This window comes from Lampetra planeri, chromosome 9 (genome assembly GCF_965212315.1).
Source record: "Lampetra planeri chromosome 9, kcLamPlan1.2.h2, whole genome shotgun sequence".
Taxonomy (NCBI): Eukaryota; Metazoa; Chordata; class Hyperoartia; order Petromyzontiformes; family Petromyzontidae; genus Lampetra; species Lampetra planeri.
Window position 1 is genome coordinate 1,187,588 of NC_136115.1, and position 15,319 is coordinate 1,202,906.

The 15,319-nt window shown below is 50.9% G+C and overlaps 2 protein-coding genes across 3 annotated transcripts; one reads left to right on the forward strand and one right to left on the reverse strand.

Annotated features, from left to right (window-relative positions):
* Positions 1-697: 697 nt before the first annotated feature.
* Positions 698-6,365, reverse strand: LOC144720532 (eukaryotic translation initiation factor 4E-like). Of its 2 annotated transcripts, XM_078597316.1 has the most exons (7): positions 6,278-6,365; positions 4,568-4,710; positions 4,254-4,349; positions 2,902-2,965; positions 2,480-2,593; positions 1,319-1,458; positions 698-926 (listed from the first exon to the last, which is right to left on the reverse strand). In XM_078597316.1, the coding sequence occupies exons 1-7, from the start codon at positions 6,302-6,304 to the stop codon at positions 812-814; spliced, it is 699 nt and encodes a 232-aa protein (XP_078453442.1). In that variant the 5' UTR covers positions 6,305-6,365; the 3' UTR covers positions 698-811. The 2 variants fall into 2 exon arrangements, with proteins under 2 accessions (XP_078453442.1, XP_078453443.1); XM_078597317.1 differs by lacking the exon at positions 2,480-2,593.
* Positions 6,366-8,016: 1,651 nt separating this feature from the next.
* Positions 8,017-15,051, forward strand: LOC144720534 (ubiquitin-conjugating enzyme E2 D2). The gene is made up of 7 exons (XM_078597320.1): positions 8,017-8,291; positions 10,302-10,365; positions 11,189-11,220; positions 12,172-12,249; positions 13,354-13,459; positions 13,974-14,067; positions 14,647-15,051. Exons 1-7 carry the CDS (start codon positions 8,268-8,270, stop codon positions 14,690-14,692), a joined length of 444 nt encoding a protein of 147 aa, XP_078453446.1. The 5' UTR covers positions 8,017-8,267; the 3' UTR covers positions 14,693-15,051.
* Positions 15,052-15,319: the final 268 nt, after the last annotated feature.

Here is a 15,319-nt window from a genome sequence, read left to right on the forward strand (position 1 = left end):
TTCATGCGAATAATGCAAGGTTGGGTGGGTGACGTTTCCACGCGTGGCACCCATCGGCACGTGTGCCACCGGTCCTGATGCGCCACCTCAGCTCGGTCTAAATTCGCGCCGGTGCCTCCCGGCGACACTAAAAACCAAACCCGGAGAGAACCGCGACCCCTTGGGGCCCACGCAGCAGCAGCAACAACCATTCCGACAAAATCACGTCGGACTCGCTTCGCACCTGCTGCCAATTCAAAACCACTATCTGCGACTGTTAAAGAAAATCGAATTAAATAAAAATTAACGTAAAATTATCAGAAGCCGTGGGGGTGTGGGGTGGTGGGGGTTGGGGGGGCAGCGCCACACGTGTCACGACCCCCGCAAGGTCATGCGACTAACCTGCCCCCCTCTTCCCCCGCCGCCTCCGATGCTGCTTGCACCGTCACGCCACATGGCAGACTCCTCCACGCAGGGAAAAACAACAAAACCCTCGTCCAAATAATTCTAAAACGCTTCGGGGGACATCCAGCCGTCTCCCCCGAATACCCCATCGCCAGGCAGAGTGACTTCTTCCCTCTAGCCACCCATGGCAGCCCACCCATCCCCGTCCCCAACTCCGCTCGTTCCCCGTCTCCCTAAGCGCAGGGTACTCGTGAGCCCCAGCCCTGACATCCCACAGATCCTCTCCCACCCCACCCCCCCGTGTCCCCCCCACCGCAGCCACCTCGCCCCCCAACGTGACTGGATCCGTGGCCGAGTCCGTTCCGGCGCTCCGCCCCAGGGCCCCCGCCGTGGGGTGTGCGGCAGGCTCCATGTGGCTCCATGGGGCTCACACGGTGAACATGCTCTTCGTGGTGGAGCCGCTCTTGGTGGCCGTGTCTGAGTGGGACTCGTAACCCAGGTGCACCTTGCCAGGCAGCGCCAGCCGCTCCTTGTAGACCTTCCTGTAGGGGGGAGGGGCAAGGGGAGGGGGAAGAGGAACATGGGCAAGGGGGGAGAGACGGGGAGGTGAGATACTCAAGATACTCAAATGTCTCACCGTTGCGTATAGTACGTGTGTGAGGGTTGGTTGGCGAGGGCGCAGTCGTAAGCGCGTGGTGGTGTTGGTGTACTGCTAGGTGTGTGGTGGCGAGTGCATGGAAGTGAGTATGGCTGTGAGTAATTGGTGGATGAATGGTGTGCGATAGTGAGGGAATGCTGGCAAATACGGAATGGGTTGCGTCGTGTTCAATGGTTGTTACTGTGGCGAGTGAGCAGTAGCGCGTTGGTGATGGTTATGGTGAGTGTGTGGTCGTGAGTGTGCAAGTAGCAACCGTGTTGTGTTGACAGAACTCACCCGATGGTCATGATGCCCTCGCGGTCGTCACAGTCACGCGTCCACACCGCGATCTTGTCTCCTTTGCCGCGGATGTTCACCACGGCGCCGCACACGTTATCGCTGTGGTCGTCAAACGCCTCGCCGATCAGACACAGGAGCTGCGGGCACCGTGCGGGCCATGGGCCACAAACGCGACACATTTACATGGCGCCTTAACGGGGGCTGCCCACATGGTAAGGTGGCTCAGCGGAGTGGCTCCGTGCCCGAGACACGGAGCCAGCACTGCTGATGACACTGCGGTGGAATCCACATTTCGGCCGCCTGTGATTTCAAGTGTGGCTGATGTAGATGCAGAGCAACAACTACAATTTAAGTCAGATGGTCAAGCCAGACATCCGCATCAGGACCAGCGGAGTGTATTGCTGTAATGTCTCCTTCATATTTGTGGATTGGGCATTGTGTCATCATATGTTTTATGGTCCGTTCTGGATGACCACAGTTGCACATTGATGCACAAATGGAATGTAATAAAACTCTCCAGATATCTGCATCTGCCATGGTTTGTGTGGATGTGGTTTAGAGTGGACTTTGGCTTAATAATGCCCCTGTACTGTTCCCATTCTGATGTAATGTGCACTGATGCCTAATTTATTCAGGCCAATATTGGCACGTAAAATAAATATTGATTGATTGATTGAAGCTCTGTGGAATTAATACAAATAGGATTTTAACACGTAGGCTTTCGCGACCAATATTATTCATAATCAACGTTTTTGGGTTTAGATCGCGTTGGGTGGTGGAGGGTTACGACACATTTATAAATAACGCGATCTAAACCCAAAAACGTTGATTATGGACAAATAGGATTGCCATCGGACAAACACGCCCTCAGAGCAGGGCAGGTGAGAAAAACGTGCAGCATTCTCTGGTGTAGATTTGAGGATGCTGGAAGGGAACGTCGGACATCACGCCAAATGACACCCGGCACACAAACACGCTGGAGAGCTAGAAATGAGCAATCATTATTATTGTTATTGCCAGCTTTTTGCCTGGTGACGAGCACGACGGGTGGGGTGGTCAGAACGTTGTAACGTTTGTTTGAAAATCTTTATAACTCATCGAATTCCTCCAGCTTAAATATTCAGATTCTGAGTGTGTGGGAGGGGGGGGGGGCTGCACCGTCTCTAGCCAGACGCGGTCGAGGTCCGAGTGGCGCTGGCCCTTGCTAAGCGTGACGAGCCACCGGCCCCCGCGCTTGTTCTGCTCGTCCTCCCACATGGGCTCTATCCCATCCTGGAGGACGCAAACAAGACACAGCAGGTCTCTCTACAATGCATTATAACAAACACAATTCTGTGGACAACACCTGCTGTCTAATTAATACATCACCTTCTGACCCAGGAGGGAGGTCATTTCGTCACTGGGAGGGTAAAGTCTTATTGCTGCAATATAAATGGTATAACCACGGTTTAAATAATATAAATGACTGATACTCCGGGGTCCAAATCTTTTTTTGGGGTCAAAATACGATCTCAAACCGGCACCCGGGAGACCGCTGTGCACGCGTGACGCTTGGCGTAGACTAACGTGGCACCACTCACCTTGAAGAGGGAGTAATCGCAGCCTGACAGCAGGTGGCTCGCCACCTGAATGTGGTTGTACAGCCTGGGGGCGGGGGGGGCACATGGCAGCACGGGGTACAACTAATTGATTTAATTTCCAACCCTTTGCCAGGCGTGACACCAAGACTCCTTGCACTTAGAGACTTGTGACCTCCTCAGCTGCTAGATGGAACCACGCGTGTGGTTACTGGCACACCGTCGTTGCCAAGCCACACCAGACACCAAACCAAACTCAGTAAAGTTAAACATGTATCGTGCAGTGTTGTAGAACACTGTGGTTAATGAAATTGACGAGCATGTGAAAAGGTTTGCTACCGAATGTGGACGAGAGGCAACTAAAAATACCTCTCAGCTAATTTTGCGATACCAGTTGAATTGCAGAGGTATGCATTGCTCTGTGAGATTTCCAAAGGGATTCGTCATCTTATTTGCATGATACTGATAGCACGATTGGAATATAATTTTTTTTAAACCCCTAAAAAAACAATTAAATCATCAGTTCCTGTCTTTTGACCATCTCTATGACTACAGTGGAATAAAGTGTTGAGCATTTAATTTTGCTATCGAAAGATTCAAAAGTTAATATCCCATTCTTGTGTCAACTCCACTTATGGGTTATATAAAGAGTATGACTTTGTCCAAAGGTTTTTTCCTATGGCCCCACCACGGAAATATGGAATGTATGCCCCGGGTTAATGACCACTAAAAGTGGCAAATACTGCCCCAATGCTGGTTTGAGGTTTTCTGGGCCTAATTCCCGTGTTATCGACCACCCCTTTTCAATTGTCAGATTTTGTAAAAAAGATATGGTAATGACTCTGAGGTCTCAAATCACTAAAAATGGGACAAACTGCCCAGGTGCCGCATTGCATTTCAGATGTTCGATGAAGACATGAATCTGGCCCTCAAGACAATTAACTTGATCCATCAAATCAAGGTGACAGCGCAATTTACGAACACCCCAACCACCCCCCCATCATGCGCCGAGACCAAGTTGCCTCGCACTGTGGATATGTGCGGAACCATTAGCACAGTAGAGAATGCCGGTGGTCTCTCTGCTAGTCATCTCAGTCCCATGACTCCCTGCCAGCAAGCCTTCCATGTGGCCTCCTAGTGTACCCAGTCTGCCACAAGGAACGTGTTGACATCACCACGACTACGTAGCAAATGGTGTCTGTTGTTGTGTGTATGGCAGACCTGGGATCAATTGCAATTGTTATTTTTTCCAATTCATTGCAATCGCAACGTAATTGAAATTATAAATGAACCCCAAGTCTGGTGTGAGGCTCCTGGAGGAGAGATAGGTCAGGGAAGATGGGTGGAGCACTCACGCCCAGAAGTCCTCCACCGTGTCCACCTTGGAGATGAGGCGCAAGTTCGCCTGCCAACTTTTCGTTTTGTCGTTTTTGAAAAACCATAAGGCCCACCTGTGGCAATGCACACATGACACACAACCTAAAATCAGTAACTGGTACAGTTTGTGTTGCTGGTCACATCACTCTCTCGTGCTGGCCTTACTAAGCGCTTGCTTACAGCAGTTGCCCCAACAGTCTATGCAGACTACATAACACTATGCAGGCTATACACCAACACTCAATCTCCTTCACGTCATGGCGTTTCTCTTTCTCCCCGTGAGAGGCCTCACCGATTCTCAAGCGGGTGTTTCATCTCCGTTTCTGGCAAGACCACCTCCTGGCCAGTGCTGTCCTCCTGGCTCTCCTCCCCATCCGATGCCGAGGCCACTGCGATTTCAGTGACTTCCGGCGCAGCCGGGACATCCAGCCCCGGCTACAAAGACAAGGAGGGAGGGAGAGATAGTCTTCCCGAGACACACAGCATTGGTGAGAGACACCTCACACGGGGGAAACACGGTGTGACAAGCCACAATGTGACACGACAGTGCCACACGACACAACTCTAACAGCACGGTGGGTGCGATACGCGACAAATCCATGTCGCAATGGTGAGACACAGCCATCTGTCACAGCCACGGCATGACATTAGCACACGACAACCCCGAGGTGACAATCACGTGACACCATCGCACCATCTCCTGTGCCGCCAACAGATTAACGCAAACACCAACTCGTCCACCACACCTCCATCATCACCACCACCGCCCTCGCGTAACAATGCTAGACTAATGGTGCAAGTGGCCATGGCTCCCGCGGAACGGAGAACCACCGGCTTGGGTACCATACTGTCCAGTAACTCTGAGCCTAACTCGTAATAGCTCCTCGTCACTGTGTACATTACTATGTATTAAAGTTACTATTATTATTTTTACCAGGTATAGTCCACTCAGCCATATGGTTATTTTATTTAGAATAGACCTGGCCACAAATGATAGCTCAACGAAGTGGCTTATGTGGAGAAGTATAGCAGCCAAGTACAGTACTATAAAGGAATGTTTTTGTTCATGTGGAGAGAAAACCGAAGGACCCGGAGAAAACAATCCACGCGACCACGGGGAGAACACGCAAACTCCGAATACACAGCAGCAGCAGGCGTCAGGGTCGGGACGAACCCACGACCTCCTGTATACCAGGCGAGGTAGTTAACATCCCCTAGCCACCGTGATGAGAGAGAGACACGCAAACTCCGAATATACAGCAGCAGCAGGCGTCAGGGTCGGGACGAACCCACGACCTCCTGCACACCAAGCGAGGTAGTTAACATCTCGTAACACGCGGCGCCCCTATTGAATGTGCGAGTCTCGCAGCTTCAAGAGATGAAGGCAGAGTTGTTTTTACTCACGGACGTACACGTACAAGTACTCGCAGAGTCCCTTTGAACGAGTGTCTGAGTATACGACTCCACGAGTAATTAATGCATCTCCGTATCCTTAAATCTCCGAGTTGTTACCCAGTTGCTTTATCCATGGATCTCAGAGTGCCTATGTCGGAGTTCCTGGATCTAAGAGTCCCTGGATCCCTGTTTCTCAACATCTGTATATCTGCCAGTCGCTGTACATACGAGTATCCGCGCCTGTGGGTTCGTGAGGACTGTATCTCTGAGGATCTATCAGACTTGGGATACCCCGAGACTCTGTATTTGTGTTCCTCTATCCCCGTATCTCTCGGAGTCCACGTGTCTCCACGTGGCTCCACAGAGTCCTCGTTACCAAGCCCGCGTACCCGACGAATCCCCGCGTCTCCCCCCGGCTCGGTGCCCCTGCATCTCACGAGCCCCGGAGCTCGTGCATCACCGAGTCCCTGCAGCTCTGAGGCTCTATTATTCGCCAGGATCCTGGGATCACCACAAGTCCCGCCCACGTGTGTCTGTGCGCGGTCCCCGCGTCTCCGAGTTCGCGAATCGCCCCCCTCCTGCCACTAGGCCGCAGCCTGGAACTCGCCTCGCGTGGCGCCTCGGAAGACGCCATCTTGATTCTCTGGCGGTCACGTGGCGCGGTGACGTCACGGCAGAACGTCACCAACGGGGACGTCACGCGCCCGGAAGCGCGCTCATTCATTCAGCACGAGGGCATCGCGTGTGGCGTGACCCCCCCCCCACGTGGCGTGACCCCCCGTGTGGGATCACCCCCCCCCCCCATGTGGCATGACCCCCCCCCCACGTGTGGGATCACCCCCCCCCACGTGGGGTGCCCCCCCCCCCCCCACGTGTGGGATCACAGCTGTGACGGTCCCACCTGATGACGGAGACTTGTGTTGCCTCCGAAACGTCGTGATTTTTATTTTATTTCTATTATTACTTTTAGTAATTACATTTTTTTTACCTACGTGACTTTACCGAAAAAACCTAAGAGTATCACCCACCCCCCCACGTGTGGCGTGACCCCCCCTCCCCCCACGTGACGCGGGGGACCCCGTGGTCGTGGGTGCAAGGTCCGGGCGACAGGTGGTGTTCAGCTCTCAAATTAATAGCGCAGGCGAATTCTCGCCTCAAGTCACCACATCACCATCAGTGGCGGGACTTGCACTACTTTCCAGTGCTTAGGGTAGGAACCGCTCGACTTGATGCGGCTGCGACTGCTGCGTCCACCTCTAACGCGTTCGATTCATTTGAATCTCTTGAATCTCATCATCGGCCCTGATCAATTCACTGCTGGATGAATCCGTCGCCATTTATTACGAACCTGCGATGTAATAATAATATTCCACCCAGCACCTGCCCGGACACTTGAGTGTGTCACTGGCGAGTAATGTTTTGCAGTAAATATATTCACAGCGCTTGTAGCTCCCACGTACTCGTCTGAGCAGTGGCCGCACCACGTGGGGCCAGCCCCGAAACGGACGCTGACGTCAGCCGCTACAACTGCGCCCTCGTGGAAAGCACCGAGCGCTCCTGACCCAGAGTGGGAAGTCCCAGCCGGAAGGGCCGGACAGTTGTGGGGGGTCCCTGGGCTCCCCAGTCGGGGTGGACCGGCGTCTATCTTTGGAAACCCATGTGGTCTTCTTACCGACTGCCTCCATTCACCCCCCAGCCTCCCCACACACTCCTCACCCCCCACATACTACCCTCCCCCACTTACCCCTTCGCCAAGGTCACTCTTAGCAACTTAAGACAATACACTGTACTGCCATAATGCTGTACTGGCCGGATGAATTAACACCTGGACAATAAAATAAACTTAATCTACCCCCCACAAACAACCCCCACCTCGTCTGTCCCCCCACCCCGTCTGCCCCCCCCCCACCCCTTCCCTGTCTGTCCCCCATCTCCCTCCCCCGACTGCCACCCCACCCCTCCCCCGTCTGCCCCCCACCCCTCCCCTGTCTGCCCCCCACCCCTCCCCTGTCTGTCCCCCACCTCCCACCCCTCCCCGCCTGCCCCCCCCCCGACCCCTCCCCCGGTCTCCAATGTCCCCGGTTTCAAGTTTCAAGTCCGGGGTGCGGTGGCAGAGTGGTTACGTCAGAGCGCCTCGAGCCGTGTGACGTCATACCAACGTTACGTGTTTCCGGTCTGAGAAAGCAGTCCTCCTCGCGCCCCTCCGTGTATCCTTGCGCCTTCTGGATCTTTCTGCAGGAAGCGGCAACGTCGCGGTAGACTGCAGCTTGACGTCGCGCCGCAGACATACCGAGAAGGTGCCTATGATGCGGCGAGCGCGATCAGTTGCCGATAAAATTCACCAAACCGGTCCGGTGAATTTTTAGTGAAGGATTTTTGCGGCGCACTATTTGCGAGGCGCGCAGTGATCGCGTTGCTGCGTTAATTGCCTGCATATAAAAGGGGACACCGGGGCTGCGGCGACACAGTGAACCGAGAGGTGACGGGTGTTATTTGGTAACTACAGCGAATAGGACAACGTGGCAACAACCGCAACAGTTTAACCACCACACCAACACTCATCCTCTACAAACAACCGCCTCACAGCACTGTTCGTCATGGCGCTCAAGAGAATCCACAAGGTACTGGAGCCGTTGCCTTGCGCGTGGATAAGCCGGGGTGGGGGGGGTTCCAAGCGAGCGGAGCGCCTGGGTGTGAGGGGCGTGCTACAGGCCGCGTGTTTGAGACGAGCCGAGACGGAAGAGACACAGACGGGGGGGGGCCTAGAGGGACACCGAGAAAGAGACGCCGCAGAGAGAGACACGAGCGAGACCGGGTGGACGCCATCGAGATAACAAAAAAACCAGAACGGGCCAGACCCGATATGGAAGCGATAAAGGAGACACGGGAGTGAGGAAGAGAAAGAAACGACGTCGACATCGAGACGGAGTAACAAGAGACACGGCATGGGAGGGGGACAGACGAGACTAACGACGAAGACACGAGAGAGACGTTGACAGCGGACGAGGGCGGGGTGTGGGAGGGGGTGAAATGTAGAAATAAACCTGACGAGACGGGCAGACACACGACAGGAAAGCGAGGCAGAAGAAAGGACGGAGAGACCGGAGGAATATGGGGACAGACAATAGACGGGGGGTGTACCTTTGAGCGAGGTTGAATAGAGAAATAGATTATCAGGACGATGGGGGGATAGTCGACAGGGAAGCGAGCCCCAGAGCGCGTTGACAACAGACAATGATGAATCATCAGAATTATACAAACACAATCGACACAGACTACATACACCGTATGGACAAGAGCAGAGACAAAAGGACATGCGTGTAGAACAAGAAGAAGCTAAGCGAGGGGGAGAAACAAGAATATGGTGGGGGGGGGGGGGCGTGATGAAAGATGGGGGCGGCATTGAGTCAGGGACGTGGGGCCTAGTACGGGCCCTGGTACGGGCCCTGGTACGGGCCCTGGTACGGGCCCTGGTGGCAGGCCCTGGTGTACGGGGCCGTGACGGGACAGGATTGACAGGAGGACGGGCAGTGTTAGGGGGCCATACGTTGAGTCCATACGCATGGAGGGGGGTTAACCCAAATGCGTACCCTTGCGTATGGGGGGGGGGGTCTACTGACAATGTACGCATAGGAAACGGGGGGTGGGGGTGACTCGTGGAGGCATTACAAGTACTCGAGTTGGACACTGGGGCCCTGCCGTCTCGTCGGTCGGAGGGGCGCCGGGAGGCCACTGGAGCGGTGGGGCCGGGCCCCTTCGTCTTCATCGGAGTGATTCCCAGCGAATGTCGGTCCTAAGGTTTTCCCGTACGCCGTGTCGGGCTCGCGGGATACGTCGCCGCGCTAGGCGGTGCCGGTTTGGGGAATGTGGTGGTGACGGTGACGGGAGGGGGAGGGGGGTGGTGGTGGGTGCGGTTGTGCTGCAGGTCTGGACCGGTTCTGACACATCCCTCGTCACCGACGCGAGCCGGGAATCGATTTCGGGTAGCCGAGTTCACGGCGCAGTGTGTGTGTGTAACCAATGTGTGTGTCATCGGCGCCGTACCTTGACACTGGAAAGCCTTAAAACCGAGCAATGTTTTTTCTGTTCAGGAGGGCCTTGCTCTTCGATCCTGTGGTTTTATACATCGATTACATCTTGTATAGTCGTGAAAGAAAAGCTCTCAAGTCTCACGATTATTTCAGCAAGGGTCCTGTTTTAATTGGGATGCGAGGCCATTTTATGCTTGAACCCGTTTTGCTTTTGTGGGGGGTTGAATGAGCTGCAGTACCCGGAACCAGACAAAACGCGCAGTGCATGACGAGGCATTAAGCACTCCGAAGGCCCCTCGCTCTATGGGGTTCAACAACCCCGCACCCGACTTGGGGTCTGTCCTTTTCTGTAACGTGATCAAGAGCTAAGTATCGTTTTTTTTATCTAGGAGATGATGAAATAAACCCATTGAAGTGTTGATTATTTTTGAAAGGGCGATTTGGAGCACATAACCTAATTTTAATTTCGCACGGTACAAAACATTTACACTGGAACATTTACACCTAAAACAATGTAATTGTAAACAATGCATTGAAATTAACCTGCTGTCTCCCCCCCCTCCCAACCCACTCATGCCCCCCACCCGGCCTCTCCACCAGGAATTAAATGACCTCGGAAGGGACCCCCCCGCGCAGTGCTCGGCAGGACCCGTGGGAGATGACTGTGAGTAGTAGGGACCCCCCCACTATGATAGAGGAGTAGTAGGGACCCCCCCCCCCCACCATGGGAGATGCCCGCCCCCCATTGTCGCGTTAATCTGTCCACATCGGAGTGCAGGTACAATAACTTGCAGCCTCGGGCCCCCCGTTTAAATCCACACTGCTTGCAGCAGCTCCCTTATCCTGGCAGTAACTTAATGATTTGCTTGGACATAAACACGAGGATTATTCTGAGACATTGCGTTCGTGCTTGTGGTCAGGACGGCAATTGTGGTGTTGAAATTTAAAAGTACCCATCTTCCCATAAACAAGGATATCCACGACTAATGTTTGTGCTGGGCAAGAAAAGGGAGCCCTAGGTACTACCATCTGTAAGTCAACCCATACACCATGTCCCGGAAATTTGAACCCCAAAAAAAATTACAAATAACCCCCTCACCAGAATCTGTTAAGAAAACTAGAGACGTAGCAACTCCTTAATATTTAATCTAAAGGAAGCTTTAGAAGTGACAATCAGAAGGGACCGCGAACGGGTCAGCAGAGCTTAAACACTGGCTGAAAATGTTGTCTATGAATACATATATTTGGGGCTAGTGGTGCCTGAGCCTGTTTCCCTGCATTTGCCAAGGACTAGTCGCTGTCTAAAAATAGAAATATTTTTTTTAGTCCAAAGCCAATGGGGCTTCCAGAGAAACTTGGTTTCACAACACAGCTCCTGCTACCTGACAGAAATTGTTCATGCAGATAAAAACCTGTTTATTTGTTTTCTATCCATAACTGCTCGAAAACAACACAATGATTGTTTTAATTGTCTGTCTTTGCTGCAGTGTTCCACTGGCAAGCGACCATCATGGGGCCAGTGAGTATAAACACCGTCGTCATCGCTTTAATTAACATTCATTGGGGACGGGTTCACACAGGATTCTATACTTGGATTGGGGAAAGGGGAGTGCCTGCCTTCGGGTAGCGTAACAAGTGACCCCACACCACTGCAGTGGAGGTTCTTAGTTTAACGTGTAGGCTTTCGGGACCAATATCCATAATACAATTTTTTGGGTTAGATCGCTTAAATATATAAATGTGTCCGTTAAAACCCGCCACCATCCGACACAGCCAACTAGTAAGGGTTGTCGCGTAAACAGAACATGCCAATTCGTCACTAGTTGGTGTGTTGGAGAGCCAAGCCGCAACATTTACAATCTGAGTACGACGTTTCGCCAGTAATTATTACTAGGTTCATCAGGAAACAGCCAGATTGGCTGTCGCCTGATGAAGCTTATAATCTATTGTACAAGTACAATGGACTACAAATAGTTTTAATATAATTGATGAGATCAAATTGGTTACAAATTATTTCAATTGCTCACGATTATCTTTAAGGTTTTTCAGTTCTAAACTATAAACAAATTAATGAGAACCAGTCCTCTGACACGTCTGACTCCATCCCAAAAACCGCCAATGAACGCTTAATGGTGACTGCTTGAACATTTTCGAGAGCCCTTGCCCCCCATTCCTTGTTTTCACTACTCCAGTCCCGATTTACTGCCAGTTCACTTGTCAATCCATCGTGTTTACTCGTGCGCCCTTTGCGACACGTTGGCGTCAATTGCACGTGAAGGCGCCAACTACGTGATTTTGTGCGTTTGAGTGAGCCTCTGTGAACCCAGACGTGCTTTAAATTAATTTCTCTTGAGCATTAATTCACAGGAATGCTGATTTTCTCTGGCTTTTGACGGTCAGTGTGTAATTATGGCTTTTAACTGTTTTCCGGATTCAGGATGTGTGTATAATATGGCTTTCTGCTGCGTAGAACGACAGTCCGTACCAAGGAGGGGTGTTCTTCCTCACTATCCACTTTCCTACAGACTATCCCTTCAAACCGCCAAAGGTGAGTTTCCCATCAGTAAACGCTGGCCCCTCAGCCAGCATTGTTGTGATGAGTAGGAAATGGCCTCAACTTGCAAGGCTACTCTCATGTCTGTTTTATATATTTTTAAGATATCTTCCCAAATTTGTCCCAATTGTGATATTGGTGTCGTGTCAACTACAAGTCTCTTTTTAAGTAGGCGAGAACTCAAGTTACCAGGGTGAGTCTCATTTGCAACCGTGAGCCGGCTCACTAAAATGACAAAAGTAAAACAAATAAAATGAAGTTAATCAATGAAGCAAATAGAAACTGAACAAAAACAAATGTCACATGCGAAATCTAAAATATTGCGCAACCATAAATCAATGTTACACTATAGTTAAATATTAAAACCCACGCACTACAAATCGTGCACGCAACAGTTCATAGAGTACGGTCCATGAAAGCAATGCCGCCCGGTATAACCTCTGTTCCGTCAGTAGGGGGCAGCACTTTCCCATCCAATTTTCCATTGAGTTATCAAACCTAGATTTTAAGTCCAAAATAAGTTCTGAACCACAAATATCGTGTCAGGGGATTGGGCTGAGAATCGTGTTCTGTAAATTTGTGCTCTGTAAATTGATCAGACATACACAAGGCTGTGGTGTTCCTGACCAATGGAGGGGGTGGTGGCATTGTGTTTCTATTTTGTTGGGGTTTTCAGATTCGGAGTTCGCAGTAGCTTGTTACGCGCATGATGCAAGCTTGTAATTGTGTATGTGAGGAAATATATGCGTTGCTTGCAAGTGGAGTGGTGACATAGTGGTTGGCGAACTTTGCTCTGAACCCAGTGAAATGAGTTTGGTTCCAGGCTGCATCGAGTGGCGAGTGATATATAAACCAGTCTTTGGCACCACATTGCCACACCACCCCCCCCCCCCCCCAATTGTGCATCCCTGCAGCCGATATCTCGTGTTGTGCGTGGTAGTCCAATATTGTATGATGTGCTGTATGTAATACTTTAACATAACCCCTGCAAGCAGTAACCTTACAGTGCACCACAATGTTAAATAATAAATGGCGACCTGTGATTTGACGGATTGCATCGATTGAGTGAACTCGAGCGCGATCGTGTTCCCTCTGCAGGTAGCGTTCACGACACGCATATACCATCCAAATATCAACAGTAACGGGAGCATCTGCCTCGACATCCTGAGGTCTCAGTGGTCGCCGGCGCTCACTATCTCAAAAGGTCCGTATCGCTGGGAAGAACGTTTTGCATAGCGATGGCTCCTAGCTGCGTGGTGCTGATGGTGTGGTGTTTAATAATATTGTCTTCGTCGTATTTTTAGCCAATTTTATTCCCACTTCTCAGAGGCGCTGTGTCATTAAGAATTAAAGCAGTCGGATCTCTCACGCGGAGCTGTGCGCATCCCTTCGTGTTTTATTCAGCACAAAGGGTTGATGTTGGTTTATTGATCTTTTGTTGACTTCCTTAAAGCTGCTTTGGAGTGGTTTCACAGAGTGGAAACATCTGTACCTCAGTCTTAACATCCAGTTATTTGGCAGATCATTAGAGATTGCCATAAATGTTTCATTTAGCTGTAATTGCCCGGTACACTTTAATCTGCTTTGCCTTTTAAACTCTGTACAGTGCATACGCGCGGTTTAGTTGAGGGTAACGGCTAGATAGTGGTTTCCTGTGTTTAGAGTTGTGTTTGAAGCTGTGCTTACCATGCGCTCGTGTGTTGTGTCCGTGTGTGCAGTGCTGTTGTCTATCTGCTCGCTGCTCTGTGACCCCAACCCAGATGACCCCCTGGTTCCTGAGATTGCACGAATATATAAAACAGACCGAGATAAGTGAGTACGCGATGCCGGCATACCGCCAGATACTAATGACTATCAGCCATGGTCAATCCACTGCTGGATGGAAGCCTCAAGTCTTTGCTGTTCCCCCATGGTCCCAGAATGGACAACAGTACACACACGTGTGTGTATATATAACTAGTGTGGTTCTTATTTTGCAAAATACGTTTTATGATTAGGATCGTTTTTGTTGTTGAATTATGCATAGCCGTGACATTTTACTCTAATCGAAGGATGTTTAGTGGTCACTCCTGTGGCCCTTTTAAACCTTTTTAAGAGATAGTCGGTAAGAGGCGGAGGGAAATGAGGAAGGTCTTGAGCCTGGACTTAAACAGGGCTGTTAAGTCGACAGCTCGGAAGACTGCATCTTGAAGATGTATTTAATTACTCTGACTGAATCGATAACACATGCCTATTGGTAATGTAATATTCAATAAATACTTGTATAGGCTAGTGTGTTCACCACAGATGCTGTGTACCGTGGCTTTGGTTACATTGTGTTTATCGTGAGCGTTGATTGCCAGCAAGCGGTGACTCTACCCCCTGACGTGGATATCCTGTTTCTCTTCGCAGATATAACAAACTAGCCAGAGAGTGGACGCAGAAGTACGCCATGTGACCCGACGCACGGGCCCCCCCCCACCAAGTCGGCTTCATACCTCCACGTTGTGCACATTTTTATAACTCATCGGTTCTTTCCACCTCCACCGCCCTCCAATTTGAGCCATCCGTCTCTAAAATCACCCCACCCACCCCCCCCTTGACGACGTCTTTCCTCCGCTCAGCCACCCTCCCCAGCGTGTCTTATGTTCTCGTTTGTCTGTTCCGTTGCTCGATTTTGTGTGTATAATATCCCTTCTGTACATTTCTGTAATAAAATGAACAAAGTTTGTCACAATTTTGTTGTAAAATACTTGACGTCTGTCTGTAGAAAAAAATAATAATACAAAAACCCAATAAAGTACAACAGAAAAACCATATGTGGATGTTCTGCGCAATATGCTGGTGTCGTGTGTTCGGTGGGTCTGAATAACCATGAGTAATTTTTCGATTAAAATCGATTCTAAACGGAAAATAATTTTCAGCCCTTTGTTAATCTACTGCTGGATGAATGTGTCACGGAGACTGCCATTTGTCACACTGGCCAGCATGGACAGGTAGAGGAGTGGCCTTTCTAGATGTCCGTGGCTGAATGGAACCGAGGTCGCCAGGTTCATTGCGGAGCGAGATCACCACTGCGACCCCA

Coding starts and splice junctions, on each gene's coding strand:
- LOC144720534 (XM_078597320.1), top strand. CDS start 8,268: ATGGCGCTCAAGAGAATCCACAAG. Junction 11,221..12,171: donor AAGCGACCATCATGGGGCCA/GTGAGTATAAAC, acceptor TCTGCTGCGTAG/AACGACAGTCCGTACCAAGG. Junction 14,068..14,646: donor TATAAAACAGACCGAGATAA/GTGAGTACGCGA, acceptor TTCTCTTCGCAG/ATATAACAAACTAGCCAGAG.
- LOC144720532 (XM_078597316.1), bottom strand. CDS start 6,304: ATGGCGTCTTCCGAGGCGCCACGCGAG. Junction 2,966..4,253: donor ACGGTGGAGGACTTCTGGGC/GTGAGTGCTCCA, acceptor CCCCGCCCCCAG/GCTGTACAACCACATTCAGG. Junction 927..1,318: donor GAGGGCATCATGACCATCGG/GTGAGTTCTGTC, acceptor TCCCCCCTACAG/GAAGGTCTACAAGGAGCGGC.